Here is a 13,739-nt window from a genome sequence, read left to right as displayed (position 1 = left end):
AAGCTCTACAACTCCTTGAGAAGGAATTCCACCGCGTCTCCCACGAGCGTTGTCACATCGCCGCATTGCACTATGGGTCCTCGTCCCTCTTCTCACCTCACTTCACTCACACACACTCACTAGCATACAATAGGGAGAGAGGATTAGCAAGAGCAAGACTCCAATTGCACAATGGGAGAGTTTGTTGTATTATGAGATAAATTCACTTATATACATGGCCATAAGTGTTCACACTCACTTAAACTATGGCCGACCGAGTAGTTTAAGCTCATAAGAGGCCTAATGCTATTACAATGACTACTCTCATAATATATCAATGAAGTACATCACTTAGGACTTCATCCTAACTTGCTGCCACACGCTCTTGAAGCGAGAATCGCCATAAATACTATGTCACACCATTACGGGCGCCCGTCCAAGTTGTAGCTTTGGACACTATTGCTTCATATCTTGAATGTATGACCCTTTGGTGCATCTACCATGACTCCTTGATGTAAGATAATGGCGGTAGCTCGTGTTAACCCTAGAATTAGATTAACAACCACAAGACCCATATCAGGTTTAAACTTAGTGAACCATATGCATCAAATAAAAGATAATGATTAAAAAAGTCTTGGGTTTACTTTGATCACATCGTGTGTGCAAGGATGGACAATAATGGCTATTCATGTGTATAATCCATGGTACACTATGGTCTTATAGAACTCCTAAAATTTACAATTGTTACAACTGTTATATGATGACATGTAGCTTGCAAGAACTTTTGCAATTGTTATATGATGACATGTAACTGCAAGAACTTTTGCAATTGCTTCTTGCAAAATGAAAGAAGAAGACACAATTTCACAAGTTCGATTGTGGGAGATGATCAATGATGTGGGGCACAAAAGCTTTTTCCAACCAGATTTTTATGGCTTTATGGCCGATGAGGCAAGAGCTATTGGACAACAGTAAGAGCAATCTATAACAATGGACCAAAAAATAAAATGGGAGATCATTGTGGAAGCTCCTCACGCTAACTAATCGGTGAAGGCTCAAACTAAGTGTCATGAGAGGAACATGCGTATGGATCCTAAGAGTACACAAGGGTTCCAGTCTCGGGACCTAATCTACTATAGGTATCACATAAAGAGTTAATGGGGTGTGGCACTCACCTCGTAAACACACTTGCATTTGGTCGATCCTTGTTGTAGACTCATAGGTAGCATTGGGAAGAAGCACACGAAAGGTTAGCCTCCGTGTCATCGTTGCAAATGCCTCATAGCTCAATCGCACTCACCGCGCTCGATCTCACCTCTCACACACAAACTCACACATGCAGAGATGATCATACAAGAGCTCAAGCCTACGCTAGGCAAGTAATCTACAAGAAGGTGAAAGACTAGAGAGAAAGAGATTACAATGTATTCACATAAGAGCATACAAGAGAATGAGGTGTGAGAGTTACAAATTAGCCTTTATACCTAGCCCATAGTGTTCATACATGGATCATTAACTAATCCCGTGGCATGCCTTTCATAGACAATTGACGATCGCACATGCTAAATATACAAAAAAGGGCTTATAAGAGTGAAAGGTGGCAATCCCGATGCCCATGGCCATAGGAGGTGAAAAGTGGTTTGGTGGCCAGCATCAACGTCTAAGAGGTCGCAAAAGAGAGGGTTAACATGCCCCCCTTTTTGATGCAAATTCCATCCTTGGAATATGTTGTTGAATAGCAAGTCGATGTCACGTGTAGGAAAGGTGTGTGACAAAAACTCAAAAGCACTTGTGCTTTGTTTTTTAGAAGTTATCTTTTTGAAAAGCAAGCTTTTTCTAATACATATAAATATGTGTGAATGGTACAAGAGCCACACTCATCTAGGGGAGATTCCACCCAATCTTGTGTCGATGGTAACCTCTACTCTATTCTCCATCTCTCTTTGTTTAGTTAATTTTGTTTATTAAGGTTGATGCTTTTAGTTTATGCAAGTATATGTTATGCTCTAATTTTATGATTGAGAATTAGAGTTCCTTCTCTAAGTGTCATAAAGGTTCTAATAGTGGTATTAGAGCTTTAAGAACCACTCAAGGAGAAGGATTTTGAAGAAAAAATAAAAAAAAACAAGGTTTACGCAATTACTTGGAGCAAAGAAGGCCAAAGTTTTGAAAAAAAATTCGAAATCACTAAAGCTTCGACAAATTAAAGGAGAATTCTCATAGGAAAAAGAAAGGTTTGCAAAAGCTTGTAGAGCAAGCGTACAAGTACTTTGGACAAAGAGATGAGCTCATAAAAACCCAAAGAGTAAAGAAAGCAAAGCAATCAATAAAAACCTTTGCGATTATGGAAACTTTGCGAACAATTGCATGGATATCTAGATCAAGGGCTACGAATCTTGGTCACCTTTCTTCAAAAACCACTTCCCACTTTCCAAATACCACCCTCAATAGAAAAACCACCTTTTGATATCTTCATCCTCTCCAAAATCCTACCGCGTTGATGGAATGAGCAGGTTCTTTGCTTAATCCTCCTAATTTTAGATTTTGCAGAGCTTCATTATCCAAACTGGGCCATCTTGTTTTCCCTTCCTTTCTCCCTAAATTTTGCTGACGCCATCGTATACACTGGTTGTAGTTTTCTCTCTCTTACCTTACCAGTCTTTCACCTATTTCTTCTCTTTCTATTGTGCGTCAATCGCCTTATTCCCCCTTGCTACACAAAGCTTTAAGCTTTGATTATTAAAGCTTTGTTTCTTTTCAAAGCTTTATCTTTTTAGCTTTTTTAAAAGCCTATAAGCTTTCTTAACAAAAACTTACATTATAAATCTTAGAAAAGCTTAAATCCTCTACTTCTACCTTATGTGTCCCTTTCTAAACTTCAAGCCTTAGTTTTTCTAAAAGCCTCGTCTCATTAAAAGGCCCTTTTAAATAACCAACCCTTACAAGCTTCAAAGGTTATTTTTTTAAATTCTTTAAGAGAGAACCAACATCAAGTGGGTTTCTTTTTTTTCTCAAAGATTGAGCACCAAGGTCGCATTCACAAGTAAATTTTCAAATATTTTCTCCAAGATTAATTCAAGGACTATAAACAAAAAGACAATCTCAAAGGTTTTAAATCAAGGGCTTTTCAAGGCACTCAAAGAATTGTCATACATCATGCTTCTTCGACGATTACTTCTCAAAGTTTTATACCACTTATACGGGCTTTGTGACACTTGAAGTTGGGATTCTTACTCCACAAAAATTGGGACAACATAGAATTTATCATTAAAACTGATCAACAAGGTATTAAACAATTACTTTCACATATTAAGTGTTGATAAACATATTAAGTGGGCATCTTTTATTTAAAGTTTTTAGCCAGCTATCCAATATACATCTGGTAGTGAAAATGTTATTGCTGAAACTTTGAGTAGGATACCTACCATTAATAATATCTTTACTATTGAATCCATTTCTTTTAATAACATGAAGGGAACATATGAAAATGATTCTGATTTTTTTGATGCATAAAACAAAATAAAAGATAACAATTGGTTACCTCATTCGGATTATTCATATAATGATGGTTTTCTTTTCTTCCAAAAGAGATTATGCAAGCTATTATTGAAGAATCTCATTAACCACCTTTCGTTGGTCACAGAGGAGCATCATCTCCTTTGCAAATAGTTGTCAGAGATTTCTTTTGGCATACTATGCGTAAAGATGTTAGTAAGTTTGTTTGTGAATGTGTTATTTGTCAAAAGCTTAAGAGTAATAAAGGAAAGAAATTTGGGCTGTTTATGCCTTTAATTAACAGTGGGAGCAAATAAGTATGAATTTTATTGGTTGTCCTTTCACTGTGCTAACAAGAATGATATGATTTGGACTATAGTCGATAGATTTAGCAAATATGCTTACTTTATTGCTTACAAAAAGACATTGATGCTTATCAAGCTGCACATGTTTTTATAAACAAATGTTTGTGCATCACGATTTACCAAAGATTATTGTTTCTGATAGAGATAGAAAGTATTGTAGTGATTTTTGGACTACTTTATTTGATAATCTTGGAAAAAAAAGTACTTCTTTTCATCCTGAATCTAATGGACAAACCAAAGTAACAAATAACACAATTCTTGATTTGCTTAGATCAATGTCTCATCTTAGCCTAAATAGTGGATAAGTATTTACAATTTGCATATAATAACTGTCCTCATACTGCTACTAAGAAAGCACCATTTGAGATAGTCTATCGTAAGGTTTTGCATACTCCTATTATGACTAGACTTTCACATTCTATAGAGGCTACAGATTCTTTTGTTAGAGACTTTGGCAAAATTCAGAATTGGTAAAATTGAATATTCAAAGAGCTCAAGACAAATACATGAAGTACGCAAATCGTAAATGCAAATATGTCATTTTCAATGAAGGTGATTATGTGCTTCTTTGTATTGAGAAAAGAAGGCTTAAATCTGTAGAGATCAATCCTATAGGCTTCTAGATTTTATGGACCTTTCAAGATAATTACAAAGATCAATGATAATGCAAACAAGTTGGAGCTACCTTGTAATTGGCATATTCATAACTCTTTTTATAATAGTCTTTTTTGAGACCTTTTAGAGGACCTCTACCTTCTCATCCTACAATAGAATAATCTCCTGAATTGGTAGATGAAGAAGAACATCTTGTGCCCGAGTCTAATATTGACCATGAGACCATCACTAGATGCACAAGCAACACTTATGTTAAGTATCTTTTGACTTTAAAAAACCATCCTAGTGAAGATACCAAATGGATGTTAGAAAAGTTTTTTCGTTCTTACCAAAATCTCATCCACTCTTGCGATCCACGCAATTAAGGTCAATTGCAACCTGAGCAAGAGGGAATGTTAGTCATAACCTCTATGGGAACGCTCATTATTTTATTTTCAGATATTTTATTTGGATGCACCTTTTATTTATATCACCTACTAAGATTAATGTGTTTAATCAGCTGTGCATTGGTATGATATGATCAGGATTAATATATTGAATCAGCTATGTACATTGACTAATATTATTTTGGATGTAGGCAATGATTGAGTGAAAGATTATATGTTAATCACGGGTGGAACACATGTGTTGAACCACTATGAGATATTTTGGATATAGGCGATTATTGAGTGGCAGATTATGTGTTAAGCACACAAGTGGAATATGTGTTGGACCACTATGAGATATTTTGGAAGACATGTGAACATATGTTGGACCACTATGAGATATTTTGAAAGACATGTGAACACCTTTTATGGTTTCATATTTAGGCATCAATATTTTTGTAAGGCTAAGGCCTCATACCTTTATACATACCACATAGTATTTTATGCTTTTGGTAGCTCCAAGACTTTATATTATTGTTTGCTATATTTTTGTAGAGCTTTTACTCTCAAAAACTCAAAAGCATTTGTGCTTTGTTGTTTGGAAGTTATCTTTTTGAAAAGCAAGCTTTTTCTAATACATATAAATATAGGTGAGTGGTACAAGGGACACACTTGTCCAGAGGAGATTCAACCCAATCTTGTGTCGACAATGACCTCTACTCTATTCTCCATCTCTCTTTGTTTATTTAATTTTATTTATATAAGGTTTATGCTTTTAATTTGTGCAAGTATATGTTATTCTTTATTTTTTTTGTTATGGAGAATTAGAGTTCCTTCTCCAAGTATCATCAAGGTCCAATCTACTAGGATTAATGTGTTTAATCAGTTGTGTGTGCTGGTATGATATGGTCAAGATTAATGTGTTTAATCAGTTATGTTGTGCACTGACTAATATTATTTTGGATATAGGCGATGATCTGAGTGGTAGATTCTATGTTAATCAATGGGTGGAATATATGCTGGACCACTATGAGATATTTTAGAAGACACGTGAATACCTTTTATGGTGTCATACTTAGGCATCAATGTTAATCGATGGGTGGAATATGTGTTGGACCACTATGAGATATTTTAGAAGACATCTGAATACCTTTTATGGTTTCATATTTATGCATCAATATTTTTTTAAGGCTACGACCTTATAACTTTGTACATACCAAATAGTATTTAATACTTTTGGTAGGGCCAAGAATTTATATTATTGCTTGCTATATTTATGTAGAGCTTTTACATTTAAAAACTCAAAAGCACTTGTGTTTTGTTTATTAGAAGTTATCTTTTTAAAAAGCAAGCTTTTTCAAATACATATAAATATGGGTGAGTGGTTTTTAGAATTTTGGAATTTGAAATGAAAGTATATAAAATTTTTTGGGACCAATATATATATATATATATATGTATTAATCAAAAAGCATTACACCTTATCATCATTACAACAACTAATTTATCATTTAAACTCTATTAAGCAAGTTGTAGATCAAATCCCATCTATCATCCTCAAGATATCTGATAATCGAGCTAAATATGGGACCAAAATTTTGTTTCGCATTAATTAATTAGCTGGTCCAACGTTTGAGGTGAAAGTTGATTAATTTCTTTTGATAAGGGCTCCAACCTTTCAGATGAAAGGCAGTGGAATTTTCCAGAGTTTTCGTGAAAGTTATTTTCTATGCGTAGCAGATCGTAGAGAGCCTGCTTTTTTTTTTCTGCTCTGTCTTCCTCTCGCGCCATTGTATCCCCGAGAGAGCAGGCTCTCTTTGTCTCTTTGGCATGTGCCATTTCATCAAGAGAGCAGGCTTTGTCTCTCTCGATGGCGCTCTCTCTCTCTCTCCTTTACCGTCAACGTCCCTCTTGCGAGGCCGCTTTTCTCTCCTGCGTGCGACTTCGTTTTTTTCCGGACTATCTACCCCGACTATCTCTCGACTCCACTATCTTGCAGTGTCTCGTGCCTAGCCTCTTACGCGGAGGGACGTAATATATTAATTAATTAATATAGAGCCCCATTAATTAATTAATACAATAAGAGTGAATATATATGTAGACTTGACAATTCACCGAGCTGCAGTAGTTGAATACATGCGTCAACACCAGTAGTTGAATACATACTAATTTTTAAAGCTTGGGGAAAGCATTTTTTGAATGTGCGTGGTTGACCAAGTCGACTACTAACATTCTTGACTACCCTGTAGAAACAGTGAACACTCCTCACTGAATCTTGACGAGGGACGTTTACGTGCAGAAACTGTGAACGCTCCTCGTTGCTCTCGTGCTGGTTGGCTATGGCCTCTTCTCGGCCCCTTCTCTTCGCCCTCAATGGCAATAGAGTGGAGCTCGCCTCTCCTGATCCCGCCATGACTCTCCTCACCTACATCAGGTCGCGCACTCGCTTCACCGGCACCAAGCTCAGCTGCGGTGAAGGTATATGTATATTCCTTCTTCCATCTCCTTTTCACGTGCAGAAATCGAGCACAAAGGCATATATGCTTGGTCTCTGCTAACCCTAATTGTTTTCCTGCATGCCGTTCAACTAAGTTGCTGTTTGTTGCTTGCCTTGGCCTTCTTTGTGTGAGCAGGTGGATGCGGTGCATGCCTTGTCTTCCTCTCCAAGTATGATGTCAAGACAAAGAAAGTTGAAGAGTTCAGCATCAACTCTTGCCTCACGCTCCTCTGCTCCATCGATGGCTGCTCCATCACCACCATTGAAGGCCTAGGTACGGCCCAGAATGGTCTCCATGCAATCCAAGAGAGGATCGCAGGGTTTCATGGCTCTCAGTGTGGCTTCTGCACCCCCGGCATGTGCATGTCCATGTACAGTTGCTTGCGGAACTCTCTACCTAAAGTACCCACCAGCAATTGTGGCGGTGATGATGATCACCATCATCCTCTGCAAACCCTGCCCACCCTCTCGCTTGAAGATGCCCAAATGGCCATTGTAGGAAACATCTGCAGATGCACAGGCTACAGACCCATTCTCGATGCTTGCAAAAGCTTCTCAGGAGATGTAGACATAGAAGACCTGGGTATCAACACCTTCTGGGCTTCAACCAAAGAAGCCGATGCAAGCCTCTTGCCTTCCTATTGGAGGGGAAGAGACCCAGGTTTCCCCGAGTTCCTGATCAAAGAGTTGAACTCTAGAGAACAGCTGGCTAGTGTGAGTCATGAAGGGGGGGCTGCTGATGCCAATATCCCGCTGCCAGCTGCTGCTCTGAATATCACATATGTAGATGGAAGCCCCAATGGTGTGGAAAGGCTTTGGATTGAGACAAGCACCTTAGAAGCTGTCTTTGAAGTTTTGCAATTGTATGAAGGGCAAAGGGATGTAAAACTAGTGGTTGGGAACACCAGCTCTGGTTACTACAAGGACCAAAAGCCTCGGGTGTTCATAGATATCAGCCATGTTCCAGAGTTGTTAACACTAAAAGAAATCTCCAATTCATTGGAAGTAGGCTCTGCTGTTACCATTGAAAAGCTCATACATGCACTGGAGGCCAAGTCAATCCTTGTTGATGCTGAAGACTCAGTGCCTCAAGGGCTTGTTTTCCATCTCAAAAGAGTGGCTAATGCTCATGTGCGAAATAGGGCAAGCATTGGAGGTAATCTGATCATGGCTCAAGAATTCTCATTTGACTCCGATGTAGCAACTTTGTTCCTAGCTGTAGGGGCAACCCTCAAAATAGTAGGTGCTAGTGGAAAGCTGTCCATCTTGAGTATGGAAGACTTTTTACAAAAGGATTCACTTGACCCTGGTATGATTTTGGAGTCCATTTCTATTCCATTATGGCTTATTGAGAAAAGTAATGAATGCAATGGAAGATTGCAAGAAATTCCTGGTGACCAAAAAGCAGACTCCATGCGACGTTGCTTCAAGAGTTACAGAGCAGCCCCACGCCAGTTGGGAAACTCATTGGCTTTCGTCAATGCAGCGTTCCTTGTAGACATTTCATGTCAATCTGGTACAAACAACTCTGTTAGTATCCTGGATGTAAGACTGGCATTTGGAGCATTTGGACAAGGGCACGCCATTAGAGCACAGACAGTTGAAAGCTTCCTAGTTGGTAAAACAGTGAGCCCAGGCATTCTTATCAAAGCCATTGAGATGTTGAAGGATGAGCTAGCAGCACCTTTGAGAGGCACAAAAAAGTCCAGCTATAAATCAAGTGTTGCCGTTGGCTTCTTGTTTGATTTCTTCCGCCCCTTTTTGCCTGACATGCCCATGTACCCTGGATCTGATGGCGCCATTTCAGCTTTCTGTGAGCACGAGGCAAAAACTCTTAACGGAATTGGTAATATGAGTGGTTGCATGGATGGTGGTGAAGGGTCAACTTGTGTTTCTGGAACCTCCATGGATTCTAAGCATCACAAAACATATGAAGATAGATTTCACATATCTGGAAAGCAGAGTGTTCCGGATTATCAGGATATTCATTTGTTGGGGAAACCAGCACAAAAGTATGAAGCAAAACTTCAAGCGGCAGGTTTGATCCCTCCTCTCTGTTACCCTTATATGAAGGATGAGGCCCTTGTTATGAAGTTAATTAAGACATGAAATGTATAACTAATGTTTTTCTTGTTAAAACAAGTATCATGATTGTTCTGCCTTGCAATGTCTTATCCAGGTGAGGCTGTCTATGTCGATGACATCCCTTCTCCAGACCACTGCCTCTTTGCCGCATTTGTTCTAAGCTCTAAGGCATTTGCAAAGGTCAAGTATGTTGATCCCATACTTGCACTTGCATCGCCTGGGGCAGTAGCATATATCTCTGCTGTTGACATTCCTAAAGGAGGGGCAAATCTCGGACCCGTGTCATTTGCTGGATCAGAAAATTTGTTTGCAACTGATCTGGTTGAGTATGTTGGCCATCCCCTAGGCGTCATGGTACACCCTTGGTGCCATCTTCTATGTCCAAAAGTTGTTGTGTGATCTTAGTCCTTGAGATAACCATGCTTCTTTTAAATCCTTTGATGTGTCAAAAAACCAGATTATAATCGTAGGACACACACTTCCCTACCTTCATGAAGATGTATTAGTGCTTTGAAAATGTGTGTTTTGACAACCATTACAATCTTGCTAAGGAGCACTATAATTTGTTTTGAAGGTTGCAGACTCACCTCAACATGCAAAAGATGCTGCATCAAAAGTCAGAGTGGAATATGCGGTGGAAAGCTTGGGCTTACCTTTGCTGTCTGTTGAAGATGCAGTAGCCAAGAACAGTTTTTTCTCAGTCCCACCTTCTTTGGCCACAGCGGTAGTGGGAGACATTGAAAAGGGCTTCTCTCAAGCACATCAGAAAATAATGGATGCTGAGGTGAACATTTGCACCATGGATTTGTATGCTGGCTACAGATAAGTTTAGTTTGTGTAATGAGGGCTGTGCAAGAATGGCTTGTCTGATTCTTGCAACACTTGGGTTCTGCAGGTGAAGACAGGGTCACAATATTATTTCTACATGGAGACCCAGACCGCACTTGCGATCCCAGATGAAGATGACTGTATGGTGGTTTACAATTCTTGTCAAGTTCCTGAATTCTTACAAAAATCCATATCTATTTGTCTTGGCATACCCCACCATAATGTGCGTGTAATAACAAGAAGGGTAGGAGGGGGTTTTGGAGGGAAAGGCTTCAGGAATGTAACGGTAAGATGTGTTTTCCATGCATCATTGATTGTTGATTTCTTTGAGATTCTTCTTGACAGGCAGTTGACTAGCTAGATAACTGGTTTAAAACCATGTTTGTCCTGACTCACAGCTGGCGGCAGCATGTGCAGTTGCTGCACATAAGTTAAGACATCCGGTGCGGATGTACCTAGATCGTAAAACGGACATGATCATGATGGGGGGACGTCATCCAACTAAAACAGTGTATTCAGTTGGTTTCACATCTGATGGGAAGGTGACCGGTCTTAAAGCGAAGGTTTTCCTTGATGCCGGTTGGTCAGAGGACTTCAGTCCATTGCTGCCAGGTGCAGTTGCTGGGGGATTGAAAAAATACAATTGGGGATCCATGGACGTTAATATCAAAGTATGTAAAACAAACCTATCCAGTAAAAGTGCAATGAGAGCTCCAGGCCATGTTCAAGGATCTTTCATTGCAGATACAGTGCTTGAGCATGTAGCAGCTGTGTTGGGTTTAGATGTACACACAGTGATCACAAGAAACATGCACACTCTTGATAGTATTCAATGCTTCCACGAACATGCTTTCACAGGTGGCATCGCAAGCTACACACTACCTTCGATTTGGGACACCATGTTAAAACGCATGGAGGTAAAAGAGAAAGATGTTTGCAGTTTCAACCGTGTTAATACATGGCGCAAAAGGGGCTTATCCATTGTACCATGCATTTATGATGTGCGACAGATGCCCCAACCTGCAAGAGTAAGCATCTTTCATGATGGCTCTATAGTTGTTGAGGTGGGAGGAATTGAGATAGGGCAAGGGCTATGGACCAAGGTCCAGCAAACAGCTGTTTATGGGCTGAGTCAGCTTTGGATGGCAAATGGTGCATCTTCAGAGTCATTAAGAGTACGAGTGGTGCAGGCAGACACCATTAGCTTGCCACATGGTGGAATCACTGGTGGTAGCACTACCTCGGAAGGAAGTTGTGAAGCAGTTAGACAAGCATGCCAACTTCTTGTAGACAGGCTTACGCCAGTAAAGACGAAGAAACAACAAGAGTCATCTGGTTGTGTTTCTTGGCAGGATCTCATCAATCTGGTATGACCAAAAGTTTTTGTTGAAGTCATCAACTTGATTTTAATTATCACAGCAACTCCGTGTGTGTCAGTGTGTGTGTGTGTGTGTGTGTGTGAGAGAGAGAGAGAGAGAGAGAGAGAGAGAGAGAGAGAGAGAGAGATTAACATCTTCATAAGATCTAGAGGCCACCACCCTTGTCTGCAAGTTTGTTGGCAGCAGACTGGTGTGCGGCCAGATCAGGGATCTCCTACAGTCAGCTCTTGTTGGGAGAGCATGTTCGGATTACTGATGTCCCCCTCTCCGTGGTCACCTCCGCTGGTATTCCTTCACTCTGGGTGCTTCTGTGGCCTCACCGGAGAACCTTCTCCAGGTGATGGGGATCCCCTGCATTGACTGGTCTTTTTTCCTACAGTGCATGGAGTTCTCTGGGCTTCCCGGTCAGTGTTTCATCTGCAGACAGATTGGCCACCTTGCTCGTGCTTGCCCTTGACATTGATCATTGAACCGCCTAGACCAGACATCAGGTGGCTGCGGCGCCCCTGCCTACACGTCGACAACCCCCCCCCCCCCCCCCCCCCCAAAAAAAAAGAAAAAAAGAAAAAAAGAAAAAAAAAGGCGCATGTGCGGCTGTGAATGCCCAGTATGAGTGAGGTGTGGGTGAGAGCCCAGCGAATGAGCTCGAGCAGATGGAGCAGGACCAGTGTTGCCAGGCGTTTCTGAAACGGCAGGTATGAAACGGGTTTCATACGTTTTGAAACCTTTCATAAAAGGTAAGAAACGGGTACAAAAAGGTTTCATACAAAATAGAAAAAGCATGTATATTTTTAACTTGAAATATACAAAAGAAAAAACTGTTGACATAACTTATAAGAGACCACATTGAATTCATTTCAATAAAAACAAAATACATGTAAGATATGATGATATCACAAATCACGTGGGTGATGACTAAACAGAAATCAAAAGGATCACCACGTGGGTGATGAGTCATGACTCAAAATCCAAGATCAATCATCAAAATAAATAACATGTCCAAAGTTCAAACTAAATAAAATGTCCGAATAAAATGATGCTGGCAGCTGCTAGCTGCTAGCTGCTATCTGCATCCTCATCCGTATCTGCATCCTCATGCTCATCTTCATCTGCATCTTCTGCCTCTGCAGCCTCACTCTCAGGGTCACTGTCGGTAGCCGAGTCCTCAAATGCCTCTTTAGGAGAACAAAACGTACTGCTTTGTGAGTTGTGCAGAGAAAACCAACATAAAGCAAAACATGACATTACCCCTTTAGAAGACCTCCACAGGATACCAAGGAGCAGGCGGGCTGACCCAAGCGTTGATTCAATGGCAAGCTAGTACACAAAACGGTGAAAAAGTATAGGCGGCTGCCACTGGGAAACGCGCACGGAAAAGGTATGAAACGATGTGATGTGACGGGCTGTAGGGTATTAAAATACTCAGGATGAATAAAAAATACGTTTCGTACAAGATGAAACGTTTTGTACGTTCCAAACCTGTACGAAACGTGTTTCTATGCAACATTGAGCAGGACCAAGACTGGCAGTGAGTCGGTAGCCGTTACCGCCAGCGGCCAGCATCAGTGTAAGCACCAACGAGATGATTGACGTGGTACTCTTACAGAGTACGGTTCTCACCCTGTGGCAACGGTTCCCACAGGCCAGTGCCAGCATCAACACCAGCATGATGATCGACGCGGTGCTCTTCCAGAGTAGGGTTCTCACCTTGTGGCAACTGTTCCTACAGAGAACCGTTATGAGCCATCAGAAACCTCCCCAGAGCAGGATTTGGACTCAGTGGCCTAAGCCGCGCAGGACCCAGTGGGCCCACGTTCTCCCTCTGAAGTGCTTGGAGCCCTCCCTTAGAGTCAACCCAGCAACAAGTTCCCCATGAGGAGCACGGCAGGGGGCCACCATTAAGTATAATGGTAAACTCGACTACAACCCTTTATTCTTGGTTGCATTAATTCGAAGCTTATTTTGTTGCTGGTAAGAAGAATGATATTGATAGAGTGATCTTGGCTAGTTGGTATTTAGAGGGCTAGGGCATCCCATGGTGGACTCAGTGGACTCATGCCCACATTAGATTCGGTATGGTAGCTTATGTCTGGGACAAATTCATCGTAGATCTTAAGCGGCGGTTTCTACC

General features: G+C 40.6%; 1 protein-coding gene across 1 annotated transcript in view; it reads left to right on the top strand.

Annotated features, from left to right (window-relative positions):
- Window positions 1–7,021: 7,021 nt before the first annotated feature.
- LOC147604014 (putative aldehyde oxidase 2) overlaps window positions 7,022–13,739 on the top strand; it is a 74,343-nt gene continuing 67,625 nt past the window's right edge. Inside the window, exons 1-6 of the mRNA XM_086795217.1 lie at window positions 7,022–7,297; window positions 7,453–9,354; window positions 9,496–9,755; window positions 9,976–10,185; window positions 10,297–10,515; window positions 10,628–11,596. Coding sequence (XP_086651343.1) covers window positions 7,159–7,297; window positions 7,453–9,354; window positions 9,496–9,755; window positions 9,976–10,185; window positions 10,297–10,515; window positions 10,628–11,596 — 3,699 coding nt within the window. The 5' untranslated portion in view covers window positions 7,022–7,158. The remainder of the gene's footprint in view (window positions 7,298–7,452; window positions 9,355–9,495; window positions 9,756–9,975; window positions 10,186–10,296; window positions 10,516–10,627; window positions 11,597–13,739) is intronic.

The sequence above is a fragment of the Cibotium barometz genome, chromosome 62 (genome assembly GCF_041138505.1).
Source record: "Cibotium barometz isolate CiBa-2024 chromosome 62, ASM4113850v1, whole genome shotgun sequence".
NCBI lineage: Eukaryota > Viridiplantae > Streptophyta > Polypodiopsida > Cyatheales > Cibotiaceae > Cibotium > Cibotium barometz.
The sequence above is the reverse complement of the archived record's forward strand: the minus strand, read 5'-3'. Positions and strand labels throughout refer to the sequence as shown.